Consider the following 16,289-nt stretch of genomic DNA (forward strand, 5'->3'; position numbering starts at 1 on the left):
AAACACCAAACTTCTATACAGAAAGAGAATCAACAAGCGCAGGCCGTTTTCAAGATTTCCATTGTCAAACTCTGACGTACAACAATAAGCCGCAGCGACGAACTACGTGCAAGTACGGTGATTCATAAGGAGGCGACCGGAGACTCTAGCCGCTGAAAAACTAGGAACCACCATCCTAGCTCCTCTGCCGAACTGGATGGAATAATAAAGTGGGGTCGTTCGGACACATCTCGTTGAAAGGGCCGGATGGGGGACGTGTAGTGCAAAATAAATTATGGCTTTCTTCAACGTCATCGTCTCTTATTACCAGCATTACGCCTTTCTCACAAGCTTTCTCGTGGTGAGTTGCTGTAAAAAGAAACTAACAGCTTGCCGGGGGTTAATAAGGCCGCAAAACGCTGAAAAACCCGTTCTACATGGTTAAACCGCTTGTGCAGTTACTTTTCAGTTGTTTGGATCGGCAATTGGTCGGCCATGAAAACGTAGCCATAGCCTAGATCACGATGGAGTATGGATAAGAGTTGCTCGGTACGAACTATAGACCTTAGAGGATTAAGTATAAAACAAGTGTTCGCTATGTTGAGGTAAAAGCATTTGTGAAAGTTAGTACTGTTTGCAGAACTTACGCAATCGCCCGAAGACCGCTGTTTAGGGGGGCCACGTGGGGCCAACGAAGAGGGCTCAGTACAAAGGTGCCCATAGTAGAAGGCTTAGATGAGGTTCTTCGTTCTCTTATTGGCAAATAAAGTGAGGATCGTTTGTTAAGCTGTCTCGGCAGAATCTACTCGAGTTGATTGTGCTTTATTTGGGTTGTTGAGAATAGGCGGTCAGCTTACGTCGGTTTAGGAATCATTGATAAGCGGATTATCAATTTTTTTCCTCAGCTAGATTCTAAACTATGGGTTTCTTCGTAACTCTGATATGGTCGTATGCCTGTCGCTGGTAAACCACATGAGTGGGCACATATTATTATGTGTTGGTAAGTGAAAGTCGACGTGTTTGCGGAACGACGTGGATTTTGACATGGATTTAATACTTAAACAGTACATCTAAAAAAACTAGCGTCGAGAAGTCAGAATCTACCCAACATAATTTAACTGATGGATGGGTTATACGTGTGTACAAGAGTGATTTTTAGGTGAAGAAAAACTACCCATCGAGGCTAAATATAATTCTGTTTAATCTCTGGTTCGATTAATTTATTCTGAATAAATTTAGTTGAAATTCATATGTTTCGAAATACGACTCTGATCCGATTCAGTAGCAGCTTCCCAGTTTAGATGTCCCCTCAAACTACTAATTTCTGTTATTGATTCTGAAGAATACAATTTGCCAATGTCGAAACTTATAGACTACCTATATGTGTATCGCATAGGTGAGGCCTGGCAAACCCTTCACCTGAACTGGATGCGCTGATTCCTATCTAAGACAACGCCTATAGACTAATTTATATTCGCCACTTGTAGTTCCGAATGAGGTTTTTCTTTGCCCTAGCTCTATCCTGTTCGACCCTGAAAGGCCAACCGAAAGGATCGGTGTTCGCTGAGCCTTCCTCCTAGAAAAAAGAATCCCACTTCGGCACCATTAATGTCACTGTGGTGAATATCAATTTGTAACTTCTGCGAACGGCTTGTTGAGGACAGCGTTTCGGATCATGCCGTTTTCAGACGACGAAGGTATCCGAGACTGAAGTATGTGCTGTGCTCTTCATAGGTTAGTAAAACACTCAGTGTATTGTAAGGTGAAATCATGTAAGATATTTTGTCTCTAACTTTGTGATTTGAGACTGCCCTGAATTTGAGATAATGGGAATTTAATAATAGCTAGTTTGTGACATCTTTGTTATCACATACGTTGAGCATCGCTCATCCGTGTAGGCTCATCTAATCTCGGCGTTTTAATGGGCTTAGTAACGATTGATTATGCTATGGCAGGAAGGAATATTGTTGAAAACGTGTGTGGATATAATAATAGACAAGCTCACAAGGAGATTGAGGACGGCTATCGGAAATTTTAACTAGAACAAAAATCAGTGGTTTTGTCTTTAAGATGGCTGATTACCCCTATCATTGAAGTTTCTTTACAACTAACCCAAGAACGCCTTTATGAACAAGATTCACTGAAAAGATTCATGCCAATGTTCTCCGATTTTAACAAGCATCCTACCATTTTACTGTGCATTTGTAGTATCGGCATTAAGATGTTAGAAAAATAATCAACGTATAAAAAATAGCCAATTCTGGGTTTTGTGGTTAACTTGCTCCATTGGTTATCACAGTTATCTCTGCACGTCATTGACCTATTGAAAGCTACTTTCATCATACCGAAGTTAAACTATCGGAACTTTTTAAATCACCCCATGACTGGATAGTTGCTTATTTTCAAAGCAAAATTTTAGAAAGCTGATCAACAAGTCATTGATATTAAGCAAAACGTTCGTTTGTCCTTTACAATAGATTGGTTAAAAAGTTTTGGCCTGGATCGGGGTGGACCCGCTACTCGAAGCCCAATTCGGTCAACCTACACACGGAAGACGTCCCATTATTCAGACCTCTATACGTTCACGATCAATCCTGATAGGCAAAAGCCTGACAGGGGCAGTTGTGGAATTCGCAAACCTTAAATACGATGATTACGTAGCAATTGCCTTTTTATGACACTTGAACTTTAAGAATGAGCCAACGGTAACGGATCAGTTTATCACGGTTTTCTATATAAGGTTAGTCCATATCGCCAAAAACAGCAAATTTTCAGAGGTGAATTCATGTCACAGATATAATTAGGTCGAATATTTCATATTCCATAACCGGTTGTAGACAGAACAATAGTTGATGAGAACCCCGGAGAAAATGAACGCCGTCTCTGCTATAATTAAACAATGTTTTTCAATCAGGCCCACCGTCCGAGAACTTACCCGCTGCAGAAGGGTCACAACTTTTAAGTAAACCGTAAGTTGGACTTCAACCTTAGTTAGGCTACACAAAAGGTATTGCCCTTGCATAGGCTAAACAATGCAAATGCTCTCGAAGTCCCCCATTAAAGGCTAGTGAGTAATTATTTGCAAAAAACAGTCGTTTACTTTTGTTAGAAAAAGCAATGCATTTTATTAGAAAATCAAGGTTGACCTTTTAAAGCGGTACTCATAATATTAGCCGTCTACATTTTGATAATATTCTCTAAAACATTTTTATTAGTTTTCAAAATGATTTAGAAACTCCTTCTTGACCATTTTGCACCTGGTCTACATCTTTCCTTAAAAGGTCAAGCCGGACTGGCCCGGTTAACTAATGCCCACAATGGGTCACTTGGGCCGATTGTAGTTCCAAGATTCCATCCAGCAGCTGAAGATGGATTTATTCTAAATATTAGCACTCGAGGTTTTTGATCGAGGACTCGACCTCTAATTAAGTCGGCAGCTAAATGGATTGCATCGTTTTACTATAGGGTCGACCGTTTGGATGCAGTGCCTGCTGAGTCGTTGGATTTTCCTGACCGAATGACGCTTGACAATTAGGGATTGATATTTGTCTAATCATGCTCGATTCCATTTGACAGGCCCTAAAGAAGTACCTAGAGAAAAAATCGATTTCAACTAAACGCTGTCCCTAATCCTATAGAGTTGTATGGTCTGACATCATCTTCCACCCTACTTTTTCAACACACCCGTCATACCGCGTATGTCGAGTACAACTAGGATCTAACAAGACCTACTACTTAACCAGGTCTGCATATTTAACATTAAACCGTATCTGTAGAAGGCCTCAGTGTCGTCCAGTACCCGTACATGTTTGGCCAAAAGTTCCTCACAAAATTTATCAAGAAATTCTAACTAAAACGAAGCTCTGTGTTCTAAATAATAGTAATCAGGTGTGCACGACGCAAGCCAGACTAAACGTTGAAACAGTATAATTGGAAAAATCGGCCGTTTTGAAGTTAACAATGTTTCCGTATATCTTGTCGAAGAAATGTATTTCCACATGAAAACGAAAATCAACAAAAGCAATGCCATTAGTTTAATTTGCCTATCGGCTTTGAAGAAACTAATGTATGTAATGATATTATTACGATATCTACTAAACTATTTTAAAGCTTTGGCTTTACCCACCAGTCTTGGGGGCAACGGTCCTTACATGCATGTTATCGTCTTGATTGCACAAATGATGATCGAACAAAGCACTAAGTTTAGATAAGTTACAAGAAGTTTACTTCATTAAACTGCCCGAAGCGGACAACAGACGGCTCCAAAATCGCATTGAAATCTATCAGATCAATCGGATATGCTGCAAAATACAACCCCGACGTGACCACCCCTGACAAAACTAAAATGTACCACAACACAATAACAATTTAAGCATACCACTTATTCTTTTTTTGTTCTCCCATAGTTTCTCAGTCGAGTACATTTTAGCTGACTGAAACACAAATTACTTTCTGCTTTTACCGCTATATCTCGATCTAATACAATAGATATAATAGATGTATGTAGATATAGTAACGCAACAAGCTGTGTGTAGCATTCATTCCGCTATATGGGTAGTGCTATGTAATTATTGCCGGTATGTCAACATTGTTCGTTCCTTGTACTGTGGTAACCCCTTAACCACGTGGATATAAAGCTCGCGGTTTCAATAAGCGGTTGCCAAATCCATAAATCATCGAATATTACGCAACCATACGTACACAAATTATTTGTGCGCGGCCTTCCCAACAACGGCTCGCCAGGCCCTATCCGACGTGTTCCGACGTAGCAAAAGCTTCTATCATCAGAAGCTCTGAAAAGATCGATCTTATTTTGTTCGCCTGTTTTATGTTGGACGCCGGTAAACAGCAGTTTATTGATTATAAAATTAATTAATGATTGAATAACATCAATTACATGCAATAAGAATTGGCGAAAAAAAAAAAACAGACATTTTCTTGCGTTAATAGGTGCAAGTTATTATTCTGATCAAACAGCTTCGATGCGACAGAGAACAGGGGGGGTGAATGGACGTGTTAGAGTTTGGCTATAGTTCAACAAAGCTACTTCGCGTCTTTTCATGAGCGTTCACAGTCACGTATAGGATAATAGCGAATGATGTCGGTAAGAGGATGCCATTGGAAATAGATCGTACTTTCTCCGGATCGTAGCTAAAGCAGAAGATTACTTGTTCATTTGGACCATACTCACTGGGGCTATTAAGTACAATGAATGGGGTTGACCAATCAGCAATCGACTGGTTAAAGGCAGACAGATGGACTCGACCTGTATGCATATATGATGTTACTCCGTGGTTTAAAAATAGGCCTCGAAGTAAAAATGCTTGATTTCAACGCGCATGTGTGGCGTACGAGCTCATTTCACAACCGATACCTTAGAACATGCAATTCCCGTGCGTTCTTATTGTGCGTTCTTAAAACGTCTATAGCCACGTATTCTGAGTAATAAACTGGATCTTTAGATAAGGTAGCTCGTTTGCCAACGCAAGGTCCCAAAAACCGCGACCTTCAGGCATCTGCATACTGAATAAATAATTTCGCATCTGCTAAACTGAAACTAGTTGCTGTAGTACGACATTGTACCTATGATACTTACGTAATACAATATTACCAAGTAACTCTTATTGTGACGTATCGTAAAAAGACACTAATACAGATGGCTTTCCGGTTCGTTTTTGCCACCCGTAACGTCGTCCAACGTTTACATACGAACTAAACAAATCATTACTTGACCAACTGTGACCGCACCTCGCACCATGTGAATAGGATGGCTGACAGGTTCGCAATATTTGAAATACTCAAGAAACGTTAAGCGTGACATGTGACCTTCTTTCAGAGCTTCGAAGCGTGACTGTATATAATATACTGATACAGATATCTCGATCTGAAGCTTACACACTCTAGCAAGACTCTACCAACGAATCTACGCATTGATCCTCCCCCGACGAAAATGGAAATTTACGAAAAGCCACCTCTTTTTAGCAGCGTAAAGCTGCAATGTTGCGTGCGTATCATAAGATAAACTTGAGACTTAAAGCGCGTTTCTAACAAGATTAATAGCCTCATTTTATATACATATATATGTATATATACGTATATAAATATCGTCCGACAGCAAAACTTCGTCTGCTCAAAAAGTTTCGCTAAATCTAGCTAGACATATCCGGAGCAGTGCTTGGGCCCTGACAACTGCCGATCCGAAATTATATCAATTTTCGTTCCGTCAAAATTGTCGTCGTCATAAGACGTGATAAAATTGCACTACCGAACGCGTTCTAATAGCGATACGTGTTTCACATATAACAATCACGCATGTATTCCCGAACGTCGACGGTGTTGTCGATTGTGCTTGTTGATTCGCCCAAAAGACCTGGTCCGCTACCGCCCGGTCCGGTAACCTTATCGTTGAACGGAGCAAGCAGCAACAGAGCTCGATAACATGGTAACGCAAACACTGCTACGATTCTCTGGACAACACTTTCATTATGAAACATTACAACGTCTATACTATATTTTACTAGTGGGGTGGGGGCTTCCTTTGTCAAATTCTTTGGTTTTCAGGAGGTTAAAATGTGACGTTACATATGTGCAATCTATCTATAAATACAGTAGAGAGCAAACCTAAAAAAGCGCTTCATGTTGACCTCTGAAATTAGCATGTCCGTATCTCGTCAATGAAATCATAGTGGTTCAGTTGCCATCGTGAATAGTACGGCCTATTGCATAGCAATTCGTTGTTGCTACAGAAGGACTGTGTAACTTCTCTTTACCTTGACAGATGCATCCAAAAATCCCTAATTAAAATTTCTAGCTTGTGAATGCTTATTGTAACTAAATTCGCCTATTTCTCTTTGAAGTGATTTTTTTCTTTCTTGTGCAAAAGGCCTCGAAATTACCTATTTTTGGACATAGCGCCAAGCATCTGAAATCTATTCAAAGTAGTTCTTGCTGGACTTTTCCCAAGAGATCGATGAAATGGCATGGCCGCTCAAACCTTATTTTTCTTCATTTGTTTCGTATTTTCTTCTGATAATGCTTTTTATTTGCTAACGTTAAACCAACATGGCGGCGTGTTTGGCAGTTATGCTTACGACAGCAATCAATGATATGTGTATTAGCTACCCAGATCACGCCGCCTCTTTGGAGGTAAATAAATGGGTCGTAATAATAGATGACTTCCTAAATATGAGATACTGGTCGTTATCTCTCCTACGTAGAGGTACTACACATACATATACATATATATAGAGAGAGCTATTTGCATACTAAAAACTTTCTCTATTTTAGTATGATTGATACCGCTGTAAAGGTCGAGCTATTAACTAACAAGATTACGGGTCTCAGCATTAAAAAAGGTTTACGTCACCTTAATGCAATAATCCTTCACAGGAGCAGAACGAAACTTCGATTAACTTACATTGTTAACATGTGTGAATAACTTCGAGTTACAGGTAGATATGACAATATAGCAATGCGGCAGCAGCAATAATCTTATAGGCGCAAGGGTTTGATCGCTGGCCAAGTTAAATTGACAAATTTAAGTTCGGTAATAATCCCAAAACGATCATGTACGTTAATCTGTAACATATGAGGCATGGGCGTAAATGTTAGCAGGAACGACCCAGGCGGAATGTTGAGAACAGAATGGGCGACACAGCCGCCGAGCCCGAATATCAAGCCAATACATAGGAGGGAGACCGTGCATTGTGTCGATATTTACTTAGAGAAGAGAAGGAGGCTTCATTCCTACACATAGATGCGTGCGTGTATGCTACATACCTGTAGATACACGCGGTAGATAGAACATAAATTTCTTTATCAGGATGGTTGGCGGCATGTCAGGGCATCCTCTGTTATAAGCTGTAACCGCTAATTATCGATAGATCAATAGTTAGTGTTGCATGGCTATAACATTGTGAAGAGGATCTAACTTGCGAACGAAATTCAATGATTAAACGAACATCAGATAAGAAAAGCACAGTACTAAGGACCATTCCGTCATCTGAACGGGTAATGTCATCACACCTATTACCAGGCATATCAAAGTAAGCATTCAATATACAATGATAACTAGATATAATTGAAATGAGCAATAACTATGTTATCTTTCTACCTCTTTCCTGAGCGCATCGAACGTCTAACACCGTAGTAGAAAATCAACGTGGCAGGACTGATAATGATCGTAATAAAAGCTATATTTTATTTTAGTTACAAGACATCTGTTGAATATTTCATCTCTGAAAAAGTATTAACACATAGTAATAGGAAATTAGAGGGGGTTTATTATGTAGTACGCGAGTCAGCGAACGTAATGATTAAATTTAGACGATGCCCCATCCACTTCGAGGTTTTAATAGCGCCTCACAAAGATGACTCATGGTTTAGATTGAAGAGGCGTCAGTTTAATTGTTGTGACTGTTGTTTGTCGCATCGCTGTTAGATAACAAATGAGAAAAGCACGCCCACACGTGGGCAGTTATGCATTAGAAGATATCTTTACTCTGCCACTAGAAGATAGTCGTTTATTAATAATCATGCGTGTTGAGCTTAGAGCAGGGGGCGTTCATAAGCTTGTTCTCCCATTCTACTCGGTGCCCCTTTAGCAGAACACAGGCAGCGGATGGTTTCCCACTACTACGACCAATACAAATTCAGGCACGAACTCTAGTCACTAGTCAGGCACTAGTCACTCGATTACGCATGCATTGCATTCTGCACAGCGTCTCATCCTATATGTACATATACACTCACCTATCCATACAGCATATGGTATTTATATATAAAAATATAGTTGGACGTAGAAGATTGAGGTAGTGATAATTTTGCTCCTGCTCTTGACGGTCGAACCGGCCGAGCCCATTGAATAACACGGACGGGTGATCTGTGAATGATAACCGGCCTGACAAATATGGCCAGGTCATCGCTGTTAAAATGTCGGTACTATTTGATCGTTGCTTCCCATAGTTGCTATTGTTGTTACCGCGTAGAAAACCGTTAAGGGCTGCGCACCTGAACTATGGCGACGATGACCGGAAGTAACTTCATGGGTGGCTCGTCGTGTTTGGGAAACCTTATCCGTCGGTGAAGATTATCCGTTGGCCTTTGTTGTTGCTGTTGGGCCTGTATTCTAAAATTGTGACCGTCCGGTCGTCAGCCAACCGAGCCTAGATATGGTATTGCTGACAATAGCCTAAACGTACGATTAAAAAAGTGTACGGCTGAGAGCGAAGCGGTTGTTACGTACTGATTTATGTATTCGTTTATTAAACGGTAAACTATGTTTATCTACATACTGCCAACGGTAAGTATTAATAGAAGGGAGTTGGCGCCGAGAGTTTTCGTCGTTGTTACTGATAAGGTAGCCCTTCTTAGCGCAATGCACAAACATTGACCGTTGAACTTTCAGCTCCTCATGCCAAATACAGGTGTCATTTACTTTAAACACGTGCTTTCCATGTGGCACAATTCGATATCGATTATACAACAAGCTTCCCTTATATATACATATAAGGGAATCTTGTTGTGTGACATCAGTGTACGGCGCCATGGCAAACAAAATATAGCATCAGGTCGTGGTGGCGAATCAGGCAAGAGCAATTGCAAAAACGTGGCAGGGCAAGTCTTCTAAAGACAGGCCACCTGGGTTGTCCTGCCTTTGAAAATTCGATAGAAAATTTAGCAGAGAAATTATCGAATAATTACCCTTATATCGCTAAATAGGTATTTTGTTTGTTCAATTACAATATTAAGAGCGGATAGAAATAAGATTGAAAATACAGCCAATTAGTATTTTCACGCGAAAGCGTTTTACGCGCCAAAGCAGGAACGCAGTTCATATCTGAACGTGAATATATTTTCGGTGTTGTCAAAAAAGACCCCCCTTCATTCATCTGTTTGAATGTTGAACCTGATTTGTGCCTCAGAATTTACTCGATGTTTGTACGAATCGTCTGGCTGTTTCACTGATTCCCTATCACGTATGAAACACGTATCACGTAATATTACGCAAATGGCTCTTCTTGAAACGTCAAATTTGTACTTCCGCTATGTTACGTACATGGAATTTAGTCTGGTAAACGTACTATCTATAAAATGTACAAATTATACAGAGATATGACTGTTCCTTCCTTTAGGGCGAGAAGTACGGTGCATACAACTAGTTGTAGGGTGAATCATATACCGTGCTATCAGTACAAATGAAGAGACACAGTAAAAATGAAGCTACATGATATATATATATGAAGTAATAATTTATTTTATTTCTTTAATCAGTACAGACTAAAAATACTGGGTCGGGCATAAATAACCCGATAGACATAGAGTCAGAGAGGGAAAGATTCCGTTCCGCTAGCAGATTCCGAAGGCAGGCGGATATTAGGCATTCCTTTTTCTGTTCGGTGGGCCGGTAAGGTGATCGTGCAGCATAGGACAGAAAGAATGCATTGGACTTCGTTTGGAGAGTATCTTATTTTCGTAGTCTGTCTTTCATCTTCTTAGCTGAGTTCGCCCTTGAGGATGATGATGTCGTTGTTTCCACAGCGGTGCCCGAGGAGGCCTGAAGGGATTGCAATATATTTTCTCAGAGCCTTTTTTGTGCCCATCTTCCGATCGCTCAGTTTCGCCTGTCAGGATGCAGGCGCGACTGTACGATCACACTAGACGTCGCATGCGCGATCCACTGGGCCATAAACTAGTATATTTAATAAGTAATAATAAATATAATTTAATAAGGAAATCAAGCACAAGGCAAATCAACAGGGTTGCTTTTAAGCTTTTTTTTTTCTAGTCTATTAATAAATATGGATTATTGAAACTGGTTGACTTGCTGGCCTTTCCTGTTCGTCAAACTTCAGTCCATAGATTTTTGATAGAGTGCGTTACTAGGGTTCAACCACCGTGTGGTATAGTGAGGCGATCTACGATTCGCTTGTTAGCAGTTGTAAATTTAAAAAATCAATCAACAGTTGTGCCAAAAGAATGGTACAAGTTTATATTTGTTCCGATTGGCTAAAATGTAATTGTATGAGTAAAATTGTCCTGACTTGTGTCTGATTAGCTGGATTATGCAGCTTGTTTGGGCATAGGTAGATGCTTTTGGTCGTACCCGATTCTCGAAATGCTTTTATTTGCGTCAGACATATTCGGGACTGAACGTATCAAGCCACGAAAAAGTGAATCGGAAATATTATTACATAATTTATGAGAAGTAAGTATTACTTTGTAGCCCATTACTAGCAGAACAGGCAAGCACTCCTTAAATCAGCGCCATTCAATAAATCAGTGCAATTTTCTAGACCTTACGTATTCTACGTAAATTACGTATTCTAATAGTGTTTTCTTGTCTGCTTAGTTCGGAAACGTTACATTCAGGTAAAACTGTTCAGAGAGGCAATCAGCCCACAGACGAGCCCAGTTCATCGTCGTTATATAGACTTCTCTAACTTTCACCTTGTGAAATATGTCTGTTCTTGTAATAGATGTGACTCCATGCTCAAAACATCTTTCACGTATAGATCATGCGCTATAATGATTATCCCTACCCGTTGATCGATAGGCACGCGCCTTCGTGGTCCCTGATTGCTTACGGACGTGTGCTATCTAAAAAAATTTCATGTATGGGAACGATGAAAGAACCATTGCTGGTTGATTTTTAGCTCTAATACGTTATTGATCTTGCAAAATAGTTTGCTTTGTGCCTATATTTACATTTTCTGAAGAGTGTATTAGATATTAAGTCATTAATGTCGTATATGTTAACAATATTTGTTGACAAGTAGGCGGTGTTGGGAATGGGGCACGAGTGGCGAGTGGGTAGCTCGTACGACACAAACATTGAGGAACATGGTTATGGAAACGTTTTTGCCATTTTTACATTTTTTTAAATTGAAAATTACACATTAATGAGTTGACTTGGATCGCCAAAATGTATGGTTAAAGTATATATCTTATATATGTATCATTATACGATACACAGACTGTTTCTTAAAAATCTCGAAAGATCATTGCATTTTTAGAAAAATAACTTGAATTACAAAGCAGCTTTTTAATATCATCGTGTTTATATACAATAGCACTTTTTACTTATTGGCCATATACGTCCACTGTTATCATTGTAATAGCACGTCATCCGAGACGTTAGCTCGGGCTGATGATGCCGTTTATTGATGACTTATACAACGAACGAAAGTCCGTCTTTAAACATATCAGAACGGGAAACAGAATCTATCGATTTCATTGAACCATTGATATAGGCCGTCATTGATATGTGAAGCTACCGTTTAGCATTAATTTGAATAATTTATAGGGCTTGTGCGTCATTCGGTCACTTCAGCTGATGGCTTCAGAGTTATAGGCCGTCTGTGTTTCGGTGTAATTCACGCGTATCGAAACGTTGTAACACTTCGAATTTATTGAATTCAAAGAATCTACAGATACGTCTCATGCAAGTCTCTTTAGATGCTCTTCGACACGTTTCTTCTTGCTTCACTTCCACATTGCTTCCGATTGTATATATACGATGCCATGGACTTTATGACATTTTGTATTTTTAAAACAACTAACTTGTACAGCTTTCCTTCTAGCCAGTAGTCCTGCTAGATTACCTTCTTTATTTGATGCACCACTTTAGCGCCATCACGTTACAACGGCGATTCATTCACATCGAGGAAACGGCGTCAAAACATTTCAAGATAGCAGGCACTCACCGAGTTGTTAGGGGAAAGCCAAAGTATGAATGGTAAGTTAGCAATCAATAGCGCTTTACAATCATAACAGGATCAGTAGCAATGGCCGAAGCTCCTGTCGCTACGAATGTTATAGCGGGTGCGACAACAAGCGGTAATGTAACTGTTGTGCGAAAAACATAACACGACACACAGGAGATGGGGTTGGAAAAGGGCGGGCCCAGGGTAGCGTCTGGCTACAGGTTTTGCAATAAGAAATATTGGCTATTTGATCGCTGTCGCTTCGATAGCAGAAATTTGTATGTCGTTTTGACTATCTGTGTCCAACTTCACGCTGTACGTCCGGTTAGTACACAACAAAAACCCCCGCCGGTCTGGCAAACGGCTCGTATCGGTTAATGACGCATCAGCTCACTAATTCATCGCTGCTGTGCCCCTGACTATTCGTCCGTCTGCGATGAGTGCTACTGTGGCGGCAGTTGTCGAAATCATCATTTGCTCAACCTTGTCCTCCGTTATCCATTGGCCGTCACGATATGCGCACCTTTCTCAGATGTGACGTGTATAGGCTTTGTTGGTTGGTCGTTAGTGAAGGTTGCGACTCCCCACCTGGGCATCAGCGATATCGACAGTTGGCTGGAGGCCCTCTGACATAATCACAGCGCCGCACCGTGGCGCATCGCTTGGCCGCCATTGACAACCAGGGTGAACCAGCCTCTGTCTCGTTGTTGTGGTAAACCCTCTTTCTCTTTCTGTCTTCTTTGTGTGCATTATATAAGACAAGGAGCTACCATGACCAATTCTGATCGCAACGGTCAACCGGCAGCACTTTTGTGAATAAGATCAAAAAATAATCTTCACCAGTGAAGTTTGCCAATAGCAGAATACGGAGATCATGAGAACTATACTGGTAAGTACAAAATTCGCATAACCTAAGCTTGAGAATTAGTAAACCGTTTCCGCGATACTTCGCTCAATTTAGATGGACACTGGCAGCGATTACGACGATCAAATAAGGTTTGAGATGACGGCTGTCTATGTGTGTTTATCCGTCACGGCGGAAATGAATGGTTGGCCTGTTTTTACTTATCATCGAACCAATTAATGCATACTACTAAATTAAAACCCTAATAGTATGCAGGCCGGAAGAGATATGTGTATTTTTTTCATTTTGTCTATCAAAAACAAACGATGACATGACGTCTGGTCTCATTGTAAGACATATCGGGTAGTCGAAGGTGTGTCTGAGCGAATGATCCATAATAATAGTCATTATTTTCGTGTAAAATAGGTGATCGCATGCCTTTTTGGCGGGATCTTCTGCGGCGGAGGCGGGAGTGGCAAAGGCTGGCAAGGAGACGGGGTTGAAGGGCAGGCGTTTATCATCAAAGAAATCGGTGGCGGTAGAGGTAGGTACGGCGACGGTGGATATATAATAATGCACAATTATCATTTACTCTCTCTTTCTCTGTATATCGTATGTTTTCCAATTTATCATTTGTAATATCACTTACAACGGTTGCTTGTAATGAGGCCAAAAATGTACTATTCTAGATTACGGTGGCGGGGATCATGGTGGCGGTGAGACCGTCGTGCTGCGATCGATCCCGAACCTAGGATACGGGCATATGACAAAAAAAACGTTCGTGTTCAAAAAAAACCATGGAGGAGGAGGTGCACATGGGGATGATTTTGGAGGTAAACCATCGGTTAAGCAAGGGTTTGAAGTGATAGGTGAACCTAGTAAAGACGATTATATCATGATAACTTCTAAATGATTCGCTTTAAAATACGAGTGATATTTTTGTCTAGTTCGATTGCTCATTCGTTAGTGATAAATGTCCGTAAAATTATCTATGAAATGCGACATTGAACGGTATTTAGGTAGTACTTCTCCTGCAATAATTGGCTACATTTCTATATTTCAGGCGGCGGTAAGGGGTATATTGTCACGGAAATCAAAAGTGGAGGTGGATGGAAGTGGTAGGCCAAAATAGGCAGGTCATTAAAGTAAGAAACACCTAAATTATATTCCGAGTAAAGGCATATTTTGTTAAATACAGTTGACTCTGATTCTGATATCCTGCCTTTGACTTCCTACAAGGTTCAACTCACTGTTGGTAGGGCTGACAATGGCATACATTTCAATTGTCTCTGATGAACCTGAGACAGATAATACAAAGTTCTATATTACCATTTGTTTAAACCGCTTTGTGACTTGTCGCAGTCGTCGCTGCCAATGCTGTGAATGAACATTTGTGGTCCTTTTGAAAAAAGCAAACGGGTCCGCACTCTGGTGGGCATTCATTTTTGTCGGTGGCCGATCTGTTTGTTCGCTAGTGTCCGCTAACAAATCAGAGGTTTTGCATGTGTGCACGTACCGAATACGAAACTCGTGAAATACTTATGTCTATAGAAATAAATCTAGATAAACATTATAGGATAATGTCGACATCGGTATCAATCCAATATTACTGATGTATCATTCCTTTTACACATGTAAATATGTAAATGCTATGTAATGTAATACCGTGTTTCGGCGTGCAACGTAGCAAATAAAGTGCCAATAAACCAATTACCAATTAGAAGGATTTTACATTCTATGTATATTATCATTGGCGATGCCCTTACATTGATTTGACGCGGCGAAAACATGGTAAACTCGCTCTATGAACGTTTACTGATGTTAACTCGATCTAGCAGTCTCAGTGAGAAATGGGAATTCATCGATAGAGAATCGGCTAGAATTCGTGCATAGAGATTAACGTACGTGATACTTACATAATCGGAGAAGATGGCTAAATCGGATGTACATACCTAGCGTGCAAATTCATTATTACGACGAAGCTTACGTTCGCTACTGGGGGTCATCAATTGCATTAAACCACTGACCCCCAAAATAGAAACAAGTGCACCAGAATTTCGCACTTATTTCATAAGTGCCACTATTCATTAAGCATTCTGTCAGGCTTTCTGGCCCAAACACAGAACAACGCGTGTCTAGTCGTCCAGGTTTCGAACCTGAACCACCACACAGGACCTTAGGTTTAACAGCTACAGAGAGACATTACCACTGCACCATCAGGGAAACAGAATTTGTTACGACTTTCTAATGTTAATAATATGACTTATGGACGAATAGTAATGTTTATGTGGTCGTAATGAATGAGAACCGGACATTCTTTACAATATGTCGTTCGAAAAATCGTTGAAAGTACACTGTAAACAGGTCGTATCACGTGTCCTGCGCAGGCTTATACAAACAAACATATAAGTTTGCTTCATGTGCAACCGCAAACGAATGTAACCGATTTTTAATAATGAATCTAACACTCCCGACAGCAGCCAAACACAGCTCACGTAGGGCAGATACCCATACCCAAACTTCTCTCTAAAGAACTGAGTTAGATCGAAAATACTGAAGCTGCGATCATCATTTGTCCTGTCATCTTTCCTTAGCTATTGTTCGTTGTCTTCTGAAGGACGCAAGGAGGTCCAAGTTGCGTTTGAATTAGTTAGCCATTCTCAAGAACGGATGAAGGCCACACTTTTTTTGTAGACATTCGCATTTCATAGCCATAACGTAAAGTTTGTCAATCTGCACCGCACAAAGCTGCGTCTTTCAGC

The 16,289-nt window shown here is 40.4% G+C and overlaps 1 protein-coding gene and 1 long non-coding RNA gene across 2 annotated transcripts; one reads left to right on the forward strand and one right to left on the reverse strand.

Annotated features, from left to right (window-relative positions):
* Positions 1–10,195: 10,195 nt before the first annotated feature.
* LOC111271122 (uncharacterized) lies at positions 10,196–14,261 on the reverse strand. The gene is made up of 2 exons (XR_002686685.1): positions 14,177–14,261; positions 10,196–10,534 (listed from the first exon to the last, which is right to left on the reverse strand). It is a non-coding gene; the product is annotated as an uncharacterized LOC111271122 (long non-coding RNA).
* On the forward strand, positions 13,326–15,260 carry LOC111271121 (uncharacterized). The gene is made up of 4 exons (XM_022851711.2): positions 13,326–13,572; positions 13,954–14,071; positions 14,217–14,360; positions 14,591–15,260. Exons 1-4 carry the CDS (start codon positions 13,558–13,560, stop codon positions 14,647–14,649), a joined length of 336 nt encoding a protein of 111 aa, XP_022707446.1. The 5' UTR covers positions 13,326–13,557; the 3' UTR covers positions 14,650–15,260.
* Positions 15,261–16,289: the final 1,029 nt, after the last annotated feature.

Source organism: Varroa jacobsoni, unplaced genomic scaffold, assembly GCF_002532875.2.
Source record: "Varroa jacobsoni isolate VJ856 unplaced genomic scaffold, vjacob_1.0 contig00363, whole genome shotgun sequence".
Taxonomy (NCBI): Eukaryota; Metazoa; Arthropoda; class Arachnida; order Mesostigmata; family Varroidae; genus Varroa; species Varroa jacobsoni.